Source organism: Zingiber officinale, chromosome 3B, assembly GCF_018446385.1.
Source record: "Zingiber officinale cultivar Zhangliang chromosome 3B, Zo_v1.1, whole genome shotgun sequence".
Classification (NCBI taxonomy): Eukaryota; Viridiplantae; Streptophyta; class Magnoliopsida; order Zingiberales; family Zingiberaceae; genus Zingiber; species Zingiber officinale.
Genome location: NC_055991.1, coordinates 131,318,728 through 131,340,803, shown reverse-complemented (window position 1 = coordinate 131,340,803; position 22,076 = coordinate 131,318,728). Strand labels below are relative to the sequence as shown.

The window sequence follows — 22,076 nt, the reverse complement described above, 5'->3', positions numbered from 1 at the left end:
AGACTCGAACATTCTTCATGGTTGATGTAACCTGTCCCGCCATATTTATTGGTCCTATAACCAAGTTCCGGAGAAGACTTGTCCGGCTGTCTCTAATTACATGCCAAAATTTATTGCCGCATTCTTCGTTTCAGATAACTTGATTTGTAAATGAGAAATCATTCAATAGATTAGGTGGAAGTAGTTAATGTGATATATTCTATAATTAATAATATGAAAGTAATGATATCTTGGATTTAATGCCTACTATGCTGAAAAATGACCACTCGGAATATTTCTCATAGTATATGTTGTAGGTTCGTATCATTTTTGTTCTAAAGTGGCTAGAAAGGGTTCCCAAACAGCATTGCCTACTCTCTAAATTGCCGAAAAGCAAACTACAAGAACGAAATTCAGTAAAGCAAGAACATATATAAGAGCTGCGAAAAATATAACTAAAATAAACATAACATAAAATTTCAAGCACAAACGAGAACCAGAATTACAAATTCACAAATAGTCCCAGTCATCAAAGAGCGAAGAAAATAAGCGTTGCCTACTCTGAAAACTAAGCCAAACGATACATATCTGAAATGATAGTCTTTGTTTTTTTATAAGGAAGTCATTTTTGGAAATCACTCACTTGGCCATCATGACTTTAACAAACTCATCATAGTTGATTTGACCATCACCATCCACATCGGCTTCACGGATCATTTCATCGACCTCCTCGTCAGTCAACTTCTCTCCAAGATTGGTCATGACATGACGAAGCTCAGCAGCAGAAATGAAACCATTCTGATCCTTGTCGAACACTCTGAAGGCCTCCCTAAGCTCCTCTTCTGAGTCTGTATCCTTCATTTTACGAGCCATCAGATTAAGAAACTCTGGAAAGTCTATAGTTCCGTTGCCATCAGCGTCGACCTCATTGATCATGTCCTGCAGCTCTGCTTCTGTAGGATTCTGGCCCAACGATCGCATCACAGTTCCAAGCTCTTTAGTCGTAATGCAACCTGTTTAGTTTTAAAAAAAAAATCAAATCGTGTAAACAATAATGACAAAAAATTTATTATTTTAGTCAATGATTAAATTGAACACCAATCAATAAAAAATGTCTGAAGAAAAAACATTGACCCAAGAACATATTCACGAAAATACCAAAACTAAATTAGTTACACATTGTCTACATTAATTATGATTTCCCAAAATTCTGTCGGAGTTTTCTTATAAAATAACCACATTACAAAAAAAAAAAAAAAAAAAAAAAACTGGTGCCTATATGAAGTTTCTCTGGAAATGAATACTCAACACAGATACAAACAACATATTTGCAGCGAACAAATATGAAAAAGACACATTTAGGCATGGTGGTGATGCCAATCTAGAGAAAATTAGTTTCAACATATTATTATAAGAACAGTTAATATTGATTGTAGGCAATAATTTCAATCTACATCATTGAAACAAGGAAAACAAAATTCTAGGAAAATCAACTTAAACTAAAGAATAACTCGGTACACATGATTGCTTTAAATGTGAGGTTTATAGAGGGTTGAAGTTGTCCTGCCCTACCATCAAGTGAAAAATATGGATAATTATATTAAAGACAATGACACCCGTTTCACCTAGGACCCATTTGAGCAACTTAGCATAACAAAGTGCATAGCTATTTCAGGAAAAATTATGTAAACATTTTCAAACAGTAGGGAAAAAAAAAACAAACAATTCAAACATTCTAAGTTCCAGAGACATCAGCACTCTCCAGAATACTGTGATATGTCTTGTGGGACTTCATTCCTTCAATAACAATTTTAACCCCTAGTGACTTTTGGCTAATTGTAAAAATCATAATATTTATTGAAATTCGAGATGCAATGAATTTTAAAAAATGACCAAATTATTCGTTTGGTGGTTTATACACTCTAATATTAGGATTCAAATTGGTAAGGACCTTTTCGCGCATTAAAAAAAAAGAACACTAAAATCAATATAGTCAGCATACTTTGATATTTGTTATCTTCATTTACAACTTTGGAATTAACTTATCATATATCATATCAAACCCTTGTATACTATACAGCTGACCCCAAATCAATTTAGACTAAGGATCTCCACTCAATGCATTTCCAAGAAACCGAGACATGCTCACATCTACACTCAATGCATTTCCAAGAATCAAGAATGGGTATCAATAGTAGACTCCTATATTTCAAAAATCTCAAGATAAGTAGTTTAGAGGAATTCTTTTAAAAAATTCTCGAGATAAGTAGTGTAATTTTTTTCCACTACGAATCTAGATGTGAAGGTATGAAAGAAACAAGAACGATGAACCACAACATCACTTTAAAAGCAAAGAAGAGCAAGTCGAAATTGGGCACATCTTTGGATGGAGATAAAGAAGCTTATCTGGTAAGACCTCAAGACTACTAAGAAGAAAGGAGAAAAGGAAAGTAAGGAGAAAAGGAAAGTAAGGTGCTTCAATTGTGATGAGGAAGGTCACAACAAGGACAATTGACTCAAGCTCAAGAAAAAGAAAAAGGAAAGGGCAAGGACAAGAAGCCTACACAAGACAAATACAAGAATCTAAAAGCAACTTGGAACGACTCCTCAAAAGATTCAGAGTCGGAACAAATGGCAGGGCTTGCAATGATGGCGACTCATCAGGGAGAAGACTACTCATCAACCGCAGAAAGTAACAATGTAGGGGTAGCCTCAATCAACGAATCAGACATGGTAAGTGAGGTAAGACTTCTACCCTCATATCAGTTTTATGAGCGATTAAAATGTTTTCTAGCTCATTGTGTAAATTAAGAGCTAAGCACATAGAATTGAAGAAAGTTAAATTAGACTTAGAAAATAAATTAGACAAGTCATGCTCAAAAGAAGAATATGAGAGATTATCAAATGAAAACTTAAGATAAAGGGACCAGATATATTCATTAAAATTAAGTCTAGAAAATTTTTCAATTGGTTCATATAATTTGAATTTATTAAAGAACCAAAGAATAAAAGTTGGAAGAGAAGGACCAAAATATAATTTTCAGATTCTAGGGGCTCAATTAGAAAAATATCAAAATATTTTATCCCTCGAAAATATTTGATAAATCCAGTAGGCATGAAGTTATTTTAAGTGTCAAAATCTATTTTAATCATTTAGAAAAATTTGAACTAAGGAAAAGAATTTTTTTTCTCAATATGCATGATCAAAATCAAATTTTATTTCGTGTACAAAATTTTTATGAAAATCATTTTCTGTGAAAATGACATGTTTCCTATCATTATCTAAAATTTCAGAATTTTTTGACTTGTTAGTATTTTTTAATAATTGTTCAAAGAAAATCTTGTTAATTGAAAATAAAAAAATAATTAAAATGAATTTTTTGTGATAGAAAATATTGTGGGCTATCACTCGTAAATATTTTAATTTTTTTTCAATTAAATAATTTTTTGAAATTTATTTTTGATGTGATCAAAGGAGGAGATATAAAAAAAAAGTTAGAAGGAAAGAATGTAATTTTTTTTAAATTTATTGCTTTGCTACTTTAAAATATTTATTACATTCTTTTTATTTTATCTCTAACTTAATCTGTGTTGATTTACATAAATAAATAAAAAAAGACATTTTGTAAGTACCTCAAGTGGTTGAGTCACAGTTCTGATGTGAGTTTAACACAGATTAAGTTAGACCTTGTGGATTTAACTTGTGTTTCTAAATGTACAAGCAATTAGGGAAACACACAAGCATCCGAGACGGAAGACGCAAGCAATCGTGAAGGATTGCATAAGAGGAGCCGATGAGCTTAGTGCACCCGAAAGACGAGAAACTGCAAAAGAGTTCTTCGATGGAGCGAGAAGGATGTATGGGATGCATCCGAGGGATGATAAGCCGAAATGAAGACTGCTTCAGGAAAACAGAATTGAGTTGGGGTGAGCTCAATTCTCACCCACACAACTGAATAAGAAAATGGTCAACTTCACAAGATGACCATTCCAGATGCTAGGACTCCTTGCGCCCAAAACAAATCCAGTCTCCCGGAAGCTGAGGCCATGTCAACAGGAGCAATTGTTGAAACGGGTCAAGACGACATCGACATCAGCAGACTCCAGACACCCAGATCACTTCCAAGCGCCCGGATCACTTCGAGACTCTCGAAATGCGAGAAGTCATCAAGAGTCGTTAGCAGACCATTTCCAAAGTGGATCAACTTCAATCAGTCCAGGCACCCGGACAACTTCGAGGTGCCCAGAAGATGTCGCATCAGCAAACGGTCAGATCGATGACAAAGGCTATCAAAAAGAGGATCGAGGCTCGTAGTTAGGTACAACACACTTGTTTAGCTCACGTTCATTCAGTTCTATCTTAGTCTTATGCTCAACTAAGGAGGTTCTCCGCCTCCGACTCATGTTCGAAGGAGATCTCAGTAGTGTTCTTCATAGTCTTAAGAATAGCAACTTCCTAGTTGCAAACCAAGTAAATTCAAGTCTCTTACATTTATGTTTTTGATTAATTAATGTGTGTGTCCTTGCTAAGTTGTCAGCAAGAGAAATTCAAATTCAAATTTGTAGGTCGTTATTCACCGCTCCTAGCTATCTGAACTGCTCCCGCTGCACCAACATTATATTGTGCAGAGCTCAATGACAATTACAACTCTATGTTGTGTAGAACTCAATGACAAGATAAATCCATATAATCCATTAGTACATACAACTTGTCATTTTAAATTTTCTATAGATGCAATTATCTTCAATATCCATCCTCCATAGTATGTTACTTTATGGTTTAGAATGTGCATTGAATAACATGGTGTTAATTTTTTTATAGTATTGTAATAATTATGTTCAAATTTTAATATCGTTTTCTTACTTATTAGAATTCTGATAAAAATTGTTCATAGTATTATAGCACTCTTTAATGTGTTACCAATTTAAGTCCAATGATATGCCTATCAAACAATAAGATGCACTATTTAATCTTATGTTTATCTTATCATCTAAACATATATTATTGTTTGATGTTCAATTGATATTATGACTTGATTTTCAATCTTTTCTAAATAATACGGTTGAATTTAAGTCCAATGAATTATGCAAATGGTAATGAACAATTATACTAACGAAGAATGAAATTGATATTCTAAATCTAACTCCCTGTTTATTGTTATTTTTTAATTTTTTTAATATAAAGTCAATTTTAACAGAATCAGACTAGGCCCCCATCCAATACAAACTGCTTCAAGTAAAAACTGTGCAAAAAATGGGACCCTGCCCGCTGATCATATCAATCGACCTCTTCGAATATACTACTTTTATTTCCACTTGCCTTTCCTCTGGTAGTCTGGATATGATAAAAGAGGCCCTAGCTTTCAGTAACCCTGTGGCTTGATGCAATAAATTCAATTCAATGTATTTGCAAAACATGAAGCTAGAACAAAGCTAACTATAAGATCCACTTGAACAAATGCAATCCTAAAACAATCAAAAGAAGATATTCTCAGTAAAGTCAACAGAATATGGAACAATGAGAATAAGATCGAAAACAGGACAAGAGTAGATAAATCTAGTTTTTAAACCCAACAAGAGTAGATTAAATCTAGTTTTTAACCTTTCACTACACAAAACCAGGAAGCTGACAACATTTAACGTGACACCTTACTGTCAACTGAACATGGTTCCAGAGTGGAGCTCCAACTCATATCATCACATCCTAATTATTCGGATTATAAGTTATACCTCATGTTAAGGGTTGTTTACATGCAGCGTTTTGACTAATTTGGCACGTTGATCATTGGTTAATGCTCATTGACGCAATCAAGCAGCACAAAGGAACACTAACAGCGCCGGGTAATCACATGAATCAATCATGGTAAAAAAAAAAGGCAATATTACAAAGTGGGAAAAAAATGGATACGAGCAAAGATCAATAAGTCGGCATCAACAGATCAGTTACAATGGGAAACTAACACAGCAAGAACGACCAACCCGTCAACGCTATTAAAACCAACAAGTACAACACAGATCAATAGACCAGAACAACAAAACATGCCGCCTACCTAAACCAAGCAGAACATCATCACAACAAATCCGTATAGGAGTATAACCTGGTCCCATCGAGCAGAACAGAAAACCCTAATCTACAAAAAGCCACAGCTAGTACGGATCCGAACACAACAGATCAATCAAAAGCCCTCAGTCCACCGAGACCACGAAATAGATCGAGGAATAAAGCCATCAATAACGAGATCTGTCAAACAAAGGAAGAAGATCCGAGAACGAACAAGAAAAAGGGAGAAGAAAGAGGGATCTAACCGTCCCCGTCCTTATCGAAGAGGCTGAAGGCCTCCTTGAACTCGGCGATCTGGTCATCCGTCAATTGTTCCGCCATGGAAGACGTTTGCTTTGAGCAGGAGCAGAGAAGAAGAGGTTTGACTATAGTAGATCTGAAACCGAAAGAGATGCGAACTTGATTATATAGGAGGAAAGAAGGAACTAGAAAGCGAGTCAAGGGCTCAAGGCGGCCGGGTCGATAGAAAGAAATGGTTTGGCAATCAGCCATCCATAAACGAACAAAATTACGTTCATATCCTTCAAAAATCTAATTGCAGAAATATCATGTGAATATAATTTTATATGTTTTAATAGTTTATATTTTTGAAAAAAAAAATATGGACATCAATTTTTAGCTGTTCGGAAAAAAAATACTTTTTTTCAATAACTAACTGATAAAATATTTCATAGTCAAATTGGGCCACCTTAAAGCCGATTTTGCCGGGAGATCCACAAGCTGTCACGCCTAATTGATTGGTTCGATTTCAACAAGTGAGTTGTTTGAGGAACACACATGGCGGGCCATCAAATTCAAAGTTCAGTATTTTATTTAAAGCACTTAGTTTTTTAGAATTCCTAAAAAACAATTTTTTAAAAAAAAATGTGAAAATGTGCATTCTGTTTTTGTACATTTAAAAAAAAAAATCTATCCCAAAAAAAAAAAAAATGAAACGGCCACGGCCCCACATCAGAGGGAAATTTACGGTGAAACCCCTGGAAATCAAACTCTTATCTGATTGAGACAGAATACTATGCGCTTGCCCTATGTGTTGTTATCAGCTAAATCCATTGAGCAAATTGACTAAATATGAATACTCTTTCAACATAATTTGTGAGCCTTACAAAACAACATAGGCAACAAGAATTGTCCAACACATCAAGCTCACTGGTCCATCTGAACCGACCGAAACTCACAGTGCACAAAATAAAATTCCTCTAAGGATTTCCTTCAAAATATATTTTATTCAGGCAGTTCAAAAAAAAAAAACAGCCTAAATCTTCGATAATTTACATGCATTATGTGTCTGTTACATCCCAGTTGAATAATCCATCATTTATTTTGGCATAAACAGATTAACTCGTTAAAGATCATGACGTAGCTTTACTGCGTTGAACCGGAGCATTAAGAGAGGCAAGATATGAAGCATCAACCTTCTGTATGCCATCGAAAAGATAACCAAAAGGTGGCATCTTGATGTACCTACCCGATCCTGGTGTGACCTTTAGTTCATCATCTTCCCAAACCACCCTCCCCTGTGAAATAGTGACTTCGACTTTTCCCTGCGTCGACAAGCCAACGACAATTAGGTAAAACATTAAACCGTCATGTTGTAGAACTTAAAACTCATAAATGGAGCGTACCAATATTCAGCAAAAAGAAAAATGAGTATAAAAAGATCATGTTTGAATTATGCTAAACATTTCTCAATACCTTTCCTATCATCCCTTCGTAAACATTGGTATCAGTTTTTGAATGATGAGAAGCAGCGGATATCGTATAGGTTGCGTTAGGGTTCAATACGATAACATCAGCATCAGAGCCTTCCAGTACAGCACCTTTTCGTGGGTAAATATTGAATATTTTCGCACTGCAAATAAGTATGATGTGAAACATAACCAAATCTTCATAGATATATCTCTGTATGAATGATTTACTCAGACATGGAAATTTTCAGAAGTACATTTAGCTAAATGTATTCATTAACTTAGAATGTCCAATGCTGAGCTAGAACATCATACCATTCAGTGCTTGTTACACGCACAAAATCAGTAATAGACATTTGTCCGGACTCCTGAAAGAAAGTCAATTTTTTGAAACAATCTTTGGATAAAAATTCTGGGTAAAGAGATATTAATCGTCTCGGTTTTTCATCTTACCACCATCTTATCCCAAACAAGATGCATCCTTTCCTCTATACCTGGGATTCATAGTAATAGTTTTTAGATATTTGTGAAATCTTCCAGCTGATAATAAATATCTAAATGCAGCAGAACAATGGGAATTATGGGAAATAGAGCAGACCATTGACACCATTTGGGATTTTTCTGAAGTCCTCAGAGCCAAAAGCTTTTTGAGTAGAGTTAAATGTGCAATGATCAGTTGCTACAAGCTGCATGACAGTAAAAATAGCGCAAATTTATTCGTTACCATCTACTTTGACTTTATGACTGAAATAAAAAACAAGACACCTACAAGAACAGATATCTATATGCTTCACAAAAGAACTGCAAGTAATATTTACAAGTGGTGCGATTGTTGTGGTGCTAGTTAACGAGGCAATACAGAGTTGGCGGTTGCAGGTGATGGCAAGTAGCAACAGTGGTTTTGGAAATAAAAAGTGATGATTTTGGTGAATGGTGGGAACAATGGTGGTAGAGTGAAGAAGTCAACAGTTGAATTGTTGTGATACCATTAATATAGTGGCATATGACAGTAGAATAAAATAGTAATGATGGCAAAGTCAGAGGTGGTAGATGGTAGCAGCAGCAACAACAATGGCTGGCTGCGGTGCTTATTATGGAGGGGCTACCATTAGAACATCGCAAGTAGGATTAGATGACCGTTTATCCTAAAAACTTACACTTTTAATGAACAGATCAATCATATAATACAAGACTGCCTTGTGTATAAGCAAGTAGACTAGTCTAGCTGAACCCATGCTCAACCTATAGACTCAACATGAATGGGGGTGAATTTTTACAATTATTTACAATGACAAGACCCTTACAAAAGAACCCCTTCCCTACTCTTAACAATTAAGATATTAGGAAACGTTTCCATTTATATTTTGGATATTCAAGATAGAACAGTATATAACAGAACCTAACCTGTAAGACATTAGTTGAAAGGGCAGCTTGTAGAGCCTTATCATGTCCTGATTTCCTTATTGGTGGACTCATTACATATCTAGAAAATAAAACTGATCTTCATGCCTATCAAGCATGGATGTTAATGAGAAAATGTACAAACAGGAAAGGTTTTAATTAGGGTCTACTTTGCAGCAGTAGTGAAGTCAGGATGCCAAAGCCAAGAATCATCCAGAGTTAAGCCAGAGACAACCGGTTCACCAATGACCCTTTGCCCTATAATTCATAATGATAAGGAATTAGATTAAGAACAAGTTACAAACTCAACTGGCGCATTAAATATATTCATTTTCTACTAGACCAAAATACTAACAAGCTAAGACTGGGTGACTTGCTAAAATAAGAAGACAGAATTTTGTACAAAGGAAATAATGTCATCATTCTTAAAAGGTAACAGTATTGTGGATTTTCTTGAAGGAAACATTCACAATCTAAGCTTTTTTACAACAAAATTATCCATGTAAGCACCAAACCATCTTGATGAAATATCCCACAGAACCTTCTCTTGAAAGGTGAGACCTGTAATGTGCTCTAGTGACTTATCAATTTAATTCACTGTCAGCCACCATGCTAAAAAAAGAGCTGAGTTGGACTATTAGAAGCCAATCTAGTCAAATTTATTACTAGAATACCTGACAGGCAGGCCTCACTGATTGTTGAAATGGTGGGGATAAACTACAAATACTGAATGAGTAATAGATTTTTTTTCTCCCTTACATCTCTGTTAGTCAATCATGAATCACTTACATACTGTATGAGCTTGATTTATTATTTCTGAGAGGTCTGGTCGCAAGTTTTGAAGTATAAAAGCTTAACAAAGGAACTTTCTTATAGAATTTTGGCTTTCTATCCTTTAAAAGCAACATCTATGTGATTGACGAGATAACATCTTTTAGGATATGAAGCAAAATAGCGGTCTTGATGTCCTAAAAGAAATAGCACTATGACTAAGATACGGAGCAAAAGTAGTAATCTTGAATTCTAAAGGCAAAATTGCTCTATGGCTGAGATCCCTATGCTAGAATTTTTCCATTTTTGTTGGTACTCATGCATGCTTTTAGGCACAGTTAAAAATTGCATCGCATGCAAATCAGACAGATGATATGTATGGTTATCCCTGTGCCCTGAAATTGAAATCAATTGGCATGAGCATCAATTACATATGTTCGCCCAACTACCATTTGTCAACCACTTGATATATAAGTTGGCTAAACAATTCATTGTGATGTTAGTAAAGACTTACTAAAACATATTAGCAAATATAGTCTTACTAGTGAGTGAGGTATGTTGTAAGTCGATTTGTTATACTTTTTAAAGTTGTTCTAAGAAATTTTAGTTCAATTACTGTGAAAATGTAATATTCTTGTCTTTAAATATAAACAAACCAAGTATGCGGAAATCAAAAGAGTAGGATAGCCAAAAACCATGCTGGCATGGGGCAAATGATGCTTATTTGTCCTATGTGTCAGCATGTCTCAACTCCAAGATGGTAGCATCCGGGCTGATAGAGATCCTCATCAGTACCAAAATTCTAAATTGCTGTCAGATTGGAGATTTCTGTTATTTTTGACTTGTTACTATCAAACAGAACTTCATATGCCTTGACCTAGGAGAATGTTTATCCTGTGCACATATAAAGTGCATGCCTGTGAAGACCTTTGACCCCAGAAATCCACAGTCCCCATGTATGTGGATTCTAAAACATTGAATTGCTTGCAGATGGAAGCCTCTAAATAAGAGCAATTCAAATTTTGTGAACTAGTGAAGAAGACAAATATCCAAGTCATAAAGTATAAAATTGAAGGAAATGATTAATTGTGTAACCTGCTTTCCTGGCCTTTGCAATCTCTTCCATAGCATCAATGCTCATTACATGAACAACATATAAGGGTGTATTGACAAAATTAGCCAGGCGGATGGCTCTTGCAGTTGCTTCTGCCTCTAGCTGTATAAAAAAATGCATTAGAAAGTTAATACAAATAACTAAATACAGCTAGTTTGTATATATTGTAGAAATCCAACTTGTTGCAAATACACTCAACTTTAGGCTCTCTTTACTATTTGGTGTAAATCTACCAAGTAATCATTATAGCCAGCAAAAAAAAAAAGTGATGATCTCATTAGATTGCACTTTATCTCTAATAAAGTGACAGTTTGTCCTCTCATCCGCTTGTGAAATGCTGGATTGAATCTATATGTATTACAGCTTGATTGTACAGTAAATATTCATTTGTTCTAAAGAGGGATATCCTAGCTCAGTTTTTAAGTGATTAACCCAAATGAGCTAGTATATTGCGACCCTTACGGTCATATATCTTGCCTTTGGATTTGACCTTGAAACCATTGTTTGTCTCTTGCGTTTCCAAGAGATAAGTAGACCCATAACATAAACCTATTTACATTTCCCTGTATAGAAAGTATAGGTATTGACCTTTTTTCTTCAAAAAAAGAGTTCACAGTTATCTAGTACAAAAGAAACAATTGTCACCATAGGACCCATGAGATTAACTCATTAAAAGATTGGAACCAGCACTAGTATCATTTTGTTTCTATGAATGCTTGTCCATTATCTAGTACAGAATATGACAAATTGAAATGATCAATACTTATCCTGGAAAGTGATAAATGACGGAAAATGAGTATAATAGTATAATGAGTATATTACGCGTGGTTGTCTCCACTTTCCATCTCATGAATTGTATAATATATACAAAACTATAAAGACGAGATAGGAGTTAGATAATTGAGACTAAACACTTGTTCTATATAATAGTTGGATACGTACTAAACAATTACAATCTGCAATACTAACTCCGAAATTGGGTTTGAAATGAATTATGATGGTCTGTATTCTCAAAAGATCTCAACACCAAGGTTTGCATGTCATTCTGTTTGGTAAAATATACTATTTATAGTCAACAAACGTTGTGCTAGCCGAAAAACACAATGCATCAGTATGATTGATAACAAATTGATTCATGTCGACTACTGAGAGAGTATTAAGTCACCTCTTTTTGGTCTCACATGGTTAAGTGAGACCGACTTGAGCATGATAGGTATCAAGGGGATCCCACCTAGATGCCTAATCCCTTGGCATTTTGGGTTGGATTAGGCACCCCTTGGGTTTCTCTATGTTACTGAAGTTGGCCTCACATCTATGACCATGTTGGGACAGGATAGCATGAGGTGGTGAGAGGGTATAAGAATTACCTTTGTTGGGGTTGCAAGGTTACAAACAAAGTCGCCCATGAAAAACACATGGAAATATCATAGGCTTATAAGGGAAAGATATCTCCATTGGTATGAGGCATTTTAGGTAAAGCCCAAAAACAAAACCATGAGGACTTAGACTCAAAGTGAACAATATCATACAATTATGGAGATATCTAAATTCCTTCGGTCTCAACAATTGGTATCAGAGCCTAGACTGTCAGAGAGCCTAACCGCCAACTTTGCACAAGAGGTATGGTCTAATCGAGCCATGTAAGTAGAATATTGATATCGAACAAAGGAAGTGGAGACTCTCATATCTGGATCAAGAGGATCAGACACCAGGCAAGAAGTCTTGGCGGACAGTCAGGCAGATAAGCCCTAGTTGTGGTTAGTCAAGGAGGACCTAGTAAGTCAGTTGGACTGAGGGACAAGGAATTCCTAGTAGGAAGGGTGGACCGAAGGGCAGAAAAACCTAGTAGGTTTGTTGGATCGAGGGGCAGAAAGACCTTGTTGGACTAAGGAGCAGGAAGACTTAGTGAGTTGAGGATCGGACGTCAAACAGATAGGCTTTCCCCGCGCCGGGGGGGGGGGGGGGGGGGGGGGGCATGTGGTCTTTCGTTTAAGGGGGGATTGTTTCGGTTATAAGGTTGCAAACAAAATTCCACGTTAAAAACACATGAGAAAGATCATGGGCTTATAAGGGAAAGATATCTCTATTCGTATGAGGCATTTTGGGTAAAGCCCAAAAATAAAACCATGAGAGCTTACGCCCAAAGTGGACAACATCATATCATTGTGCAGATATCTAAATTCCTTCGGTTTTAACAACCTCCTCTCTTAGTTTCACATGATTAAGTGAGACTTCTTCAAAATTCTAAGTTTCATAGGCACTACCTAAGCAACTAGGCATTTTAGGTTGCATTGAGCACCTTGGGCTTCTACAACTATCACATATACTTGAGGAACAATGTTATAATTTACATTCCCTAGGCCAATAGGGTAGATCTAGCTGTTCTACAACTCATTTTCTAAAAACTTTTACATGTAGCCAAAGGGCCCAAGGTAGATGAAGAATCCTAGTATCATGAATTATTGTTACCTAAATATGCACAGTGAACAAGATATTATTAATCAGTTTGCACACACAAGTTATCTCACTACATGTGCATGTGAATTTTTTTCTCTTTCTTACTAAATAAGGTAGCTAAGGGGCAATCAAATTGTGAAAAAGGAATCAAATTGAAAAACATCAAAAAATGTACAAACCAAATGTAATTTGAAAAGGTAGAACTGGTAATGAAGTTTTTGAAAGACAAAGAATCTTAGAATTACCACAGGAGGCCGTGAAAGAGCATGTCCTTCTGGACCTGTTATCCCAAGTTCTATCATTCTCTTCTGTCCTTCAACAACAGCATCTCCATTCTCTGCATGAACCATGGCTATTGCACCTAGGGATTTGCATTTTTCCAAGCCTTGCAGTAAAAGATCATCACTGACCATCAATGATCCTTTGTAAGCCATAAAGAACTTGAAAGAGTTGATGCCTGATGATTATACAATAATATCTTAGAAAATACCATTGATATTGGCAACAAGATCAACCAGTCATAACTACTCTTGAATGAGCATTGAATTAATATTATATAAATTGGCATCAGTGGTGTTACATCCTTACTAACCCTTCTCATTAACCATCTGCTCCATTTCCCTAGAAACACCAGCATCCCACTTTGTGATGGCCATATGAAAACCATAGTCCATAGCTGACCTTTTTGCTTTTTCTACGTAAGCATCAAAACCTGCAGTCAAATCCCCCTTAACTGGCATAACAAAGTCAATATGCATGGTGGTTCCGCCTGCCAAAGCAGCAGCTTGGCCAGTGAAGAAATCATCTTTGGTGACTGTTCCCATAAACTCCATATCAAGATGAGTATGAGGATCAATTCCACCTGCCGTTGTGCCCCAAATAATGATCATAAGATTTAGCACATTAAGGGGATAATTGGTTCATCAGCAATTACATATATAATGCATCTTTTGCAACAAAATTAGTTATCACCTGGCATGACATACTTTCCAGTTGCATCAATTACTTTCACATCATCGCCAACCTGTAATTCACAAAAAAGTGAATATTGAAAAGACATGAATGGTAGAATAAGAAATTGCCTGCAGCCTAATAAAACAAGACAGATCCATTGACTCACACATTTAATGACCAAATAGGAACTGGATAGTTTTAAAACCATAAATGTGTTTGGCTTAATCAGGTCCACATGAGAAGTTGAAGGGAGTTGGTTGTTTTATATGTTTGATGAGAAAAAATAACTAATGTTGTGCCTGGAACTTCAGAGAATGACATGGTTCATTGTATACAGCTACACTCAAATAGATTTGATGGATTAGCTATTTTATTAAATCCATTTACACACCATATCCTATACATCTACTTCTAATAATAGTATGTATCTTTGTGTATTTTCAGAACTCATGAATAACTCACACTTTGCATCTCCTAAGATTTCCCTCATGTTCTACTCATACACAAACTTAAGATTTATTGGATCAGCATGTGAAAATCAGGAGCACTGATGGCATACATCTTGGCTAATACATGACAAGATGAGGATACTCAATAAAGCCATTTATGAAACCAATTAAATCCCTGGTGTAGAAAATAAATACGATGTGGAAAAGATCATAATGTAATAATGCCACCAAAGAGCAGAAATAGGATAAATGGGTCACCAATGAAATTTTGGTTGGAATTTTAAGTCCTTATCAGTGTGGTTTTGGATTAATATAGTTTTTTTTTGTCATAAAGCTCTAGTTTGATATAGTATTTGACAAAAATAACAAGAATGCCCCATCTTTCCCAATCATCAATATGATTGCCAGCTCTTAGGAAAAATATCAAAAATGTTCCTTACACATTTTATTTTAAAATAATTAGAAAATTTTATTTAAAAAAACTATTTGTAGGCTCTAACTCAATTTAAGATACAGAAACAAATTTCAGTGTTTGCCTCACAACCTAAAAACATAGTTTTTTTGGATTTGAAATTGATCTGAATCCCTAAACTAGTTTTAGCAAACCTGTTTAATTTTTAAAGAAATTTACTTCAAGTTGAATCAGACTTCACTTTTCTACTCACAAAACCAAAAACTAATTAATAACTTATCGACAAAAGTCTATCGAGTTTAAATATGGCCTGAATCGTACAAACAGTTCAACAATTTGAACCTAAAATAATTTAAGCAAACTGTTAATTTTTAAATTTCAACTTCAAATTAAATCAGATTTCAACCATCAACTCTCCTAATACCGGCGACATATATACAAAAGTTAATTTGATTTGAAGTTGATCCAAAAGGTAACAGTTTTGTAGCACCGTTCAATTCTGTTTAAAATAATAAAAAGAAGAAAAAGGCACTGCTGTCATTTTTGCTTGTTTCTTTAATAGAACGATGAAGCTGCTGAGATAAAATTATTAAGTACAAAGCCCTATTTATATCTCGCCAAGACCTAAACTAAGATCAAAGCCGAACCCTGCTGTGCTTACGTGACTGCAATAAAATTTGAATGGTTACCAAAAGATTGCCTTTTGCTGAAAAGAAGAATAAGATTTGGCTAATTACAAGCCATTTTCCGTACGCGGAGCAGCGGTAAATTTTACATGGTCAATTATCTACTTCTCATAATTAAAATAGGTAAATAAATATCATTTAAAACCAAAAACGTTAATCAGAAATACCATTCCAACCAAAAACAACTTACCCTAATGTTGGGCTTCACGGAGACAATGATACCGTCCTCGATGTACACATCTAACATTTCCTTGTGATGAGCGTTTACCACAGTTCCTCCCTTGATCAAGATCTTCTCAGAAGACAAAGCACAGCCTGACTCGCCTCCGATTGCACAGAACTGAAAGAGTTAAAATCCATTGCCGATCAGAATTCAAAAACCGGAGAATAAAGCAACGAAAGAACGAGATCCAAAGACAAGATAAACGCCCGACCTACCCCTTCCATCGGATGCCCTTCATAGATAGACAGAAAGACAAGAACAAGCACGAGTAAGGCATCGAGTCGGGAGAACCGCCGGCGAGACGAGAAGCTGATCTTTGGAACCATCGAGATACTGCCACCCGAGCCGTAAATAGCACGTAAATATATAGGCTACCAATATTGACTAACGATGGAACTTATCTGAATCATGAATTTAAAAAATATAAATATAAATATATTAAAAAAAATTTACAGCTAAATGACGTGATAAGGGTAAAAATATTTTTTAGGTGTTAAAATTTTAAAATAAGTTCATAGAATTGTAAACACTTTAACCAAACGAAGAAAGGGGCATCTCAAGATAATGCCTACGGCAAACTGAGGAAGAACATAAACTTGAACAAAAGCATTAGCATAATCTTTTAATCTCAGGCATCAGTCAATTCTTTGTTCCCAAATGAGTTCGGTGTATATTCATTTTTTTACAAGCCTTTTTTCTTTAAACAACAGAGACTAGCTCACATTAAACAAGAACTGCAAGAAATAAAACAGTACACACTGAAAAACAATGGCCCAAATGTATTCTGCAAGTCATCTGATACGAATTTGCACTTCCTCCCCATGAGTACCACCAAGACGAGGCCTTCGGATTTGCTTCAATCTGCTCCAGAATTACTACACTCTACTAATATCTATTTTGCTTTTATGAATCTGGAATGCAGGGGTAATCCAGCTGCCACAGCTGCACTGGATGCCTGACCAGTTGAAGTATCCTAGACGTGAAACACAATGGATGCACGAGAGTTTTCCTTCCATAGCACCCTCTTCGACTGTAGATTGTGAGGGAATTGAGCGTTAGAAATTGAAACCGCAGAGTTGTTGGAAGTCGAAGACAACAGATATTGGAACACTAAAACAATATTGTTGGAGTATTATAGATTGCCTAAAAGTAGCTATCAGATAGCTTATTAACATTTTTGATGAAGCAGAAGATTCTAAGAATCATTTCAGGAGAAGTTTACCTGAAGTCATCCACTTCAAGGGTTCGACAAACAAAGACGAACAGTCTTGGTCCTGAAATCTATTTGTTCGATTATTGTTTTTCCTCTTTTGCCAATCAAAGCATGTCTCACCCTCACCAGGTACATGACTAACAACATTCTCTTGCAATGCAACAACTCTCCTGCATTTTTTGCACCGGTAAGCTGTATGTTGATCTCCTTTGATACCCTCAGAAGGGATGGAATCTGCAGGTAAACCAGGATCTGCGCCAAATACTGAACTATCTAATTTCTCCCCTTGTTTATAAGAATGACCTGAAGGCAACATTCATAGAAGAAAGGGTGAAAACCTAAAGCTGATAGATACTTGGATGACAAACAGATGTGTGCATACCAATTGAAAGATGAATGCAGTAAAAGTAAGCAAAAAAGCAATTCCAATACAAAGATGATAGCAGTAAAATTTGAACTACTTGTATGCATACCTAGGAATGTCAATGTGTTAGTATTGGTTTTAATCAAAACTATCACCACCATGCTCAGTAAAAACGAACCCTCTTGGATTCAGGTTCAAAGAAACATTGGTAATTTGGTACTATCAGCTTTCCTTTGTCATATGCTGTAATATGAGTTTCAGTATCGTTGTTTAATGACATTCCAATAAATATTGACTGTGAACTAATAAAAATTTGATTAATCATAATACATACTCCTCTTCTGAACAAATAGCTCTGTGAACAATTAGCTCTTCATTTCCATTCCTATCTCATCAGATTTCATTATAATCTACTCCCCTCTTATCCTTTTAGTTAAATTGGTCTGGTAAAATGTTTATGTCTCCATTTGTAATTAATACAAAATTCTTTATTTGTAAATTCATTTTCTCCGTGTATGTTGAAAAGGTCGAGACATAGCATATGCATCATCAATTTTCTCATAACCTAAAACAAATTAGTTTTGATCAATTCCTGAGTGAAATGAAATATGCAAAGACAGCCATACTGCAACTGGTACTAAAAGAGAAAAAACACTAGCTATTTATTTAGCATTGTCTAGTAAGCTCATCCCAAATCTTCCCTGCTAGTTATTTATTTTTCATTACCTGGTAAGCTTGTCCCACAACATCCCCAAGAATCATTGGGAGAGTAGGCAATGAAATCTTCCGAGCAACTCTCTAGTTAATATTTAGCATTTTGTTTTTCAGACTGCTGGTCTCTACAGCTGTCTATAAAACATGCAAGCCTCAATTGCGTAAGATGGAGATGCATGCACCAACCAAACTAGGCCTCACATGGTAGGCAAAAGATCATATATATTTATGTGTGTGTGTTCCCCCCATGTAATCTTTGAGAATCTCTAAAAACCAACTATACATTGGAATTTCATTTTGGAATCATAAAATTTTACTTTGAACATGATATCACAATTATCATGCTCCGTACTCTAATTCAACAGCCATAATAGGTGTTTCATTAGAAATACAATTTCGACATGATATTAAGGCAAAGTATTGGTCCTTGTGCACTAAGTTGTTCCAAGTCTCCAATGTGTGAGAAAAGAATGATAGAAACAATTATTAAAGCATGTAGCATCTGCCAACTCCCAGATTCACAGATGGAATTTTTAATACAATAAATAAAAATTATTTCCTGAGGAAACAAGTTTGCAGGGACAATTTCCCCAAAGTGGATGAGGGCAATCTAATTCGTATAGCTAAAATTAATGAATACGAAAAACAAACTGAAAGTAAAAAGCACCTGCATCTCTAATCAAGTTAAATGAAAATTGATTCAGAAGAGCAATGGTGGATACAGATTATTACTGTAGTCAATCAATATAACATGCAAGGAAGCATTATTTGAGGTCTTCATTACCCACCTAATACTTTTAAGCGGAAGCGCTTATAAATGGGGCTTTCGGTATCAACTTTGAAACCCATTTCTTCAAATAAACTTAACTGCAAAGAGTTGCATGGGATTTAGTCAAAGGCTTTTCTAACACCAGAGACAGGCTAGCATCCAAAGTTAATCTAACCTGATCCAGAAAACCATCATTTGGGCTTACAACTTCACACACTTCACGCAAGGATTCAAGTGCATCTGTAACACAACATGCATCGTATTAGCAAAGATGCATGAGAATAAAGGTCATAAGATGTCACCTCCAGAACATGTGTGAATGGTTGCTGGCATGGAAAAAGTATACATCTAATGATAAAACAAACAAAGAACAAAAAGTCATCCAAAGTTGCAGACCTTCCAACGATTTCTGTTCTGTTTTCATTAAATATGCAGTTATTACAGCAGCACTGCAAAAACAAAAACAACAAATTGGCATTTAATCCATCGGAAGCCCTGCCATAAGTGAAATTATATTTGACAATCATTATTTCAACAAATAATAAGAAATGACACTCTAGAATGGATAGTTCACCAACAATAAGATTTAGAATGCTAAAAATTGTTTCTGTGGCTCAGGAAGCAAGTTGCTTGATAAGGGTTTTTAATTTTATGTTTAAACCTAACGTTCGAATGTTATACAGAATCAGAATACAGTATTCACTATGTTAGGGAATGTGATATTAAATGGTAACCTAGATGCTCACTTTTTTAGCTTGAAAATTTGATGTAATTGACCTCTTCCTCATCACAAAGCTGCTTCTTAACTCTTATACTTGTACGAAGGTTTGTCAGTGTTTGACATGGATGTGTGTTCTCTTTGGTGAATTTATTAGAACATCAAAAGGCTTCAAATGTCATTAACTGTTAGAATGTTTAAGACAACACGAGCTGTATACGTGAACATTTATGCTCAAAAGTGGTGAATTCAGATGAACCTAACAGGATCCTAAATATCCCTTGAATTTCTTCTGTGATTTGTTTTGCTTATACTGCTGTGATCTTCTCCTTTGTAGTAACTAGTTTTCACCATATGATAAGTAATTATTGCAGACTGGATTGTGCCATTCTTTTAAAACAAGGAGTCAATTAATACATCTTAAACAGGAACAGTATCATTTTCCAAGCATCAGGAATTTCACATGATATGCAAGATGACGACATGGCATGTTTTGCAACATTGTAGAAGTTGATCCATGCAAAGGCAGCAATAACTAACAAGAAAAAACAAAGAGGATAATTGAATTTAACTATACAGATTACAGCAGCCAATTGTTTTTTCTGCAATTCTATTTTTTCAATGGACACTCGTCGCTCTACCATTGCGAAGTTACAATAGTATAATCTCGCTTTATTTTCTTCCTTTGCTTGCCAGAGTTATGGTCCCCATAACAATTGAGCACTATTCATTTGCATCCATTGAACAGAAAATTCAAGGCCTTTAACAATAGTAATCTTGAACACTGACATCATTGTTCTAAAGAGTCATTGCAAGACAAAAAAATGACAAAATGATTCAACCTTTGTTTCTTATTTTCATCAATTTTTAGATTTCTAATTTTGAACAAGAACATATCTTTTATAGAACAGAACATATTTATTCTATTGTATCGTTCCACCTTAATCCCATCAAACAGTACACAATTTATTGATTCAACACAACTGGTAAACAAGACATACAATGAAAAAAATGTATGTTAATACAAATCTAAAAGAGAACAAATGGAGAGATCTAAAGTCCAATAGTGTATTCCTATCAAAATGGATAGCACATGTTCTTTGAAAAACTTAGGCAGACGAGCAATCCCAGAAGGAAAGGCATACCTTCGCGAAACACCAGCGAAGCAATGCACCAAAACCGACCCCTCCTTCCTCCCCTGGTCGATAAAATCCAAGCACACGTCTAGGTAGTCCAACAGGTCCTCGTCCTCCGTATCCCTCAACGGCACCCCCATCCTCACCAGCTTCAGCTCCGGCCCGGCATGCTCGAGCGAATACAGGAGCTTCCCCGGCGTCAGAGACTTCCTCCAGGATCCATCAGCGCCGGCGTACACCTCCTTAATCTTCTGAGTGGGGATTGAGATGTCGGGTCGCCAGCCGGAGAAGAAAGAGATGGAGGCGGAGCTGAGGAGCGAGAGCACGTGAGTGACCTCGGCGCTCCCCTTCTGGAGCACTTCGGCGGCGGCCTTGATGTCGCCGAACAAGAGGCGGTTGCGGACCACGTAAGGCATCGTCGGCGATCCTGCTCCCTCTCCTCGCTTGAGGTCGTATTCTTCCTTTTGCTCGTCCAAAACCCTCGCCTTTCGATCGAGAGACAAAAAAAAAAAAAAAGTCTGTCGTAGAGGAACGAGCTAGCTAATTAGATTCCATTTTACTATTATTAATTTTTTTCCATTTAACTTTTCCATACTTTTATAAAAAGAGTTTTTTTAGTTGTCAAAAAGAATATTCTTTTTTATTTATTATCAAAATTATTTCTCATTTCACCCGGAATATTTTTTATTTTGAGATGATAACTAATATAATATAAATATTTTAATTTTAATCGACACAATATCATATTATAACAGTTCCGAGTTATAATTTGATTGTCAACATTAATCAATAGTAAATATTATGATTTTTATCTATTAAAAAAAATATTTAATCAGATTGGATAACGTCGAGCCTGAGATGATCGGTTCGGTCTCACGAAAATTTTCCACCGACCACCAGAATAAATCGAGAAGCACTCGCAGTGGACAGCTCAGTAGTCCAACATCCTTTAGTTGCGTACCTTATA

At 35.7% G+C, this 22,076-nt stretch overlaps 3 protein-coding genes across 4 annotated transcripts; all 3 read right to left on the bottom strand.

Annotated features, from left to right (window-relative positions):
- Positions 1–431: 431 nt before the first annotated feature.
- LOC121967776 (calmodulin-3-like) lies at positions 432–6,468 on the bottom strand. The gene is made up of 2 exons (XM_042518211.1): positions 6,286–6,468; positions 432–992 (listed from the first exon to the last, which is right to left on the bottom strand). Exons 1-2 carry the CDS (start codon positions 6,359–6,361, stop codon positions 619–621), a joined length of 450 nt encoding a protein of 149 aa, XP_042374145.1. The 5' UTR covers positions 6,362–6,468; the 3' UTR covers positions 432–618.
- Positions 6,469–7,224: 756 nt separating this feature from the next.
- On the bottom strand, positions 7,225–16,572 carry LOC121967773 (dihydropyrimidinase-like). 2 transcript variants are annotated; one of them, XM_042518203.1, is made up of 13 exons: positions 16,411–16,572; positions 16,163–16,312; positions 14,444–14,495; positions 14,064–14,333; positions 13,717–13,928; positions 10,996–11,116; positions 9,300–9,387; positions 9,133–9,211; positions 8,327–8,414; positions 8,182–8,222; positions 8,044–8,096; positions 7,736–7,892; positions 7,225–7,584 (listed from the first exon to the last, which is right to left on the bottom strand). In XM_042518203.1, the coding sequence occupies exons 1-13, from the start codon at positions 16,519–16,521 to the stop codon at positions 7,393–7,395; spliced, it is 1,614 nt and encodes a 537-aa protein (XP_042374137.1). In that variant the 5' UTR covers positions 16,522–16,572; the 3' UTR covers positions 7,225–7,392. The 2 variants fall into 2 exon arrangements, with proteins under 2 accessions (XP_042374137.1, XP_042374138.1); XM_042518204.1 differs by having other exon boundaries at positions 16,407–16,539.
- A 219-nt stretch (positions 16,573–16,791) lies between these two features.
- On the bottom strand, positions 16,792–21,644 carry LOC121967772 (dual specificity protein phosphatase 12-like). Its single transcript, XM_042518202.1, has 6 exons — positions 21,119–21,644; positions 19,652–19,704; positions 19,431–19,495; positions 19,275–19,353; positions 17,418–17,711; positions 16,792–17,225 (listed from the first exon to the last, which is right to left on the bottom strand). The coding sequence occupies exons 1-6, from the start codon at positions 21,523–21,525 to the stop codon at positions 17,071–17,073; spliced, it is 1,053 nt and encodes a 350-aa protein (XP_042374136.1). The 5' UTR covers positions 21,526–21,644; the 3' UTR covers positions 16,792–17,070.
- Positions 21,645–22,076: the final 432 nt, after the last annotated feature.

Coding starts and splice junctions, on each gene's coding strand:
- LOC121967776 (XM_042518211.1), bottom strand. CDS start 6,361: ATGGCGGAACAATTGACGGATGACCAGATCGCCGAGTTCAAGGAGGCC. Junction 993..6,285: donor CTTCGATAAGGACGGGGACG/GTTAGATCCCTC, acceptor AAAACTAAACAG/GTTGCATTACGACTAAAGAG.
- LOC121967773 (XM_042518203.1), bottom strand. CDS start 16,521: ATGGTTCCAAAGATCAGCTTCTCGTCTCGCCGGCGGTTCTCCCGACTC. Junction 11,117..13,716: donor CTCTTTCACGGCCTCCTGTG/GTAATTCTAAGA, acceptor TTTTTTATACAG/CTAGAGGCAGAAGCAACTGC. Junction 9,212..9,299: donor GACTTCACTACTGCTGCAAA/GTAGACCCTAAT, acceptor TTTATTTTCTAG/ATATGTAATGAGTCCACCAA.
- LOC121967772 (XM_042518202.1), bottom strand. CDS start 21,525: ATGCCTTACGTGGTCCGCAACCGCCTCTTGTTCGGCGACATCAAGGCC. Junction 19,496..19,651: donor AGAACAGAAATCGTTGGAAG/GTCTGCAACTTT, acceptor GTTGTGTTACAG/ATGCACTTGAATCCTTGCGT. Junction 19,354..19,430: donor ATGATGGTTTTCTGGATCAG/GTTAGATTAACT, acceptor AACTCTTTGCAG/TTAAGTTTATTTGAAGAAAT.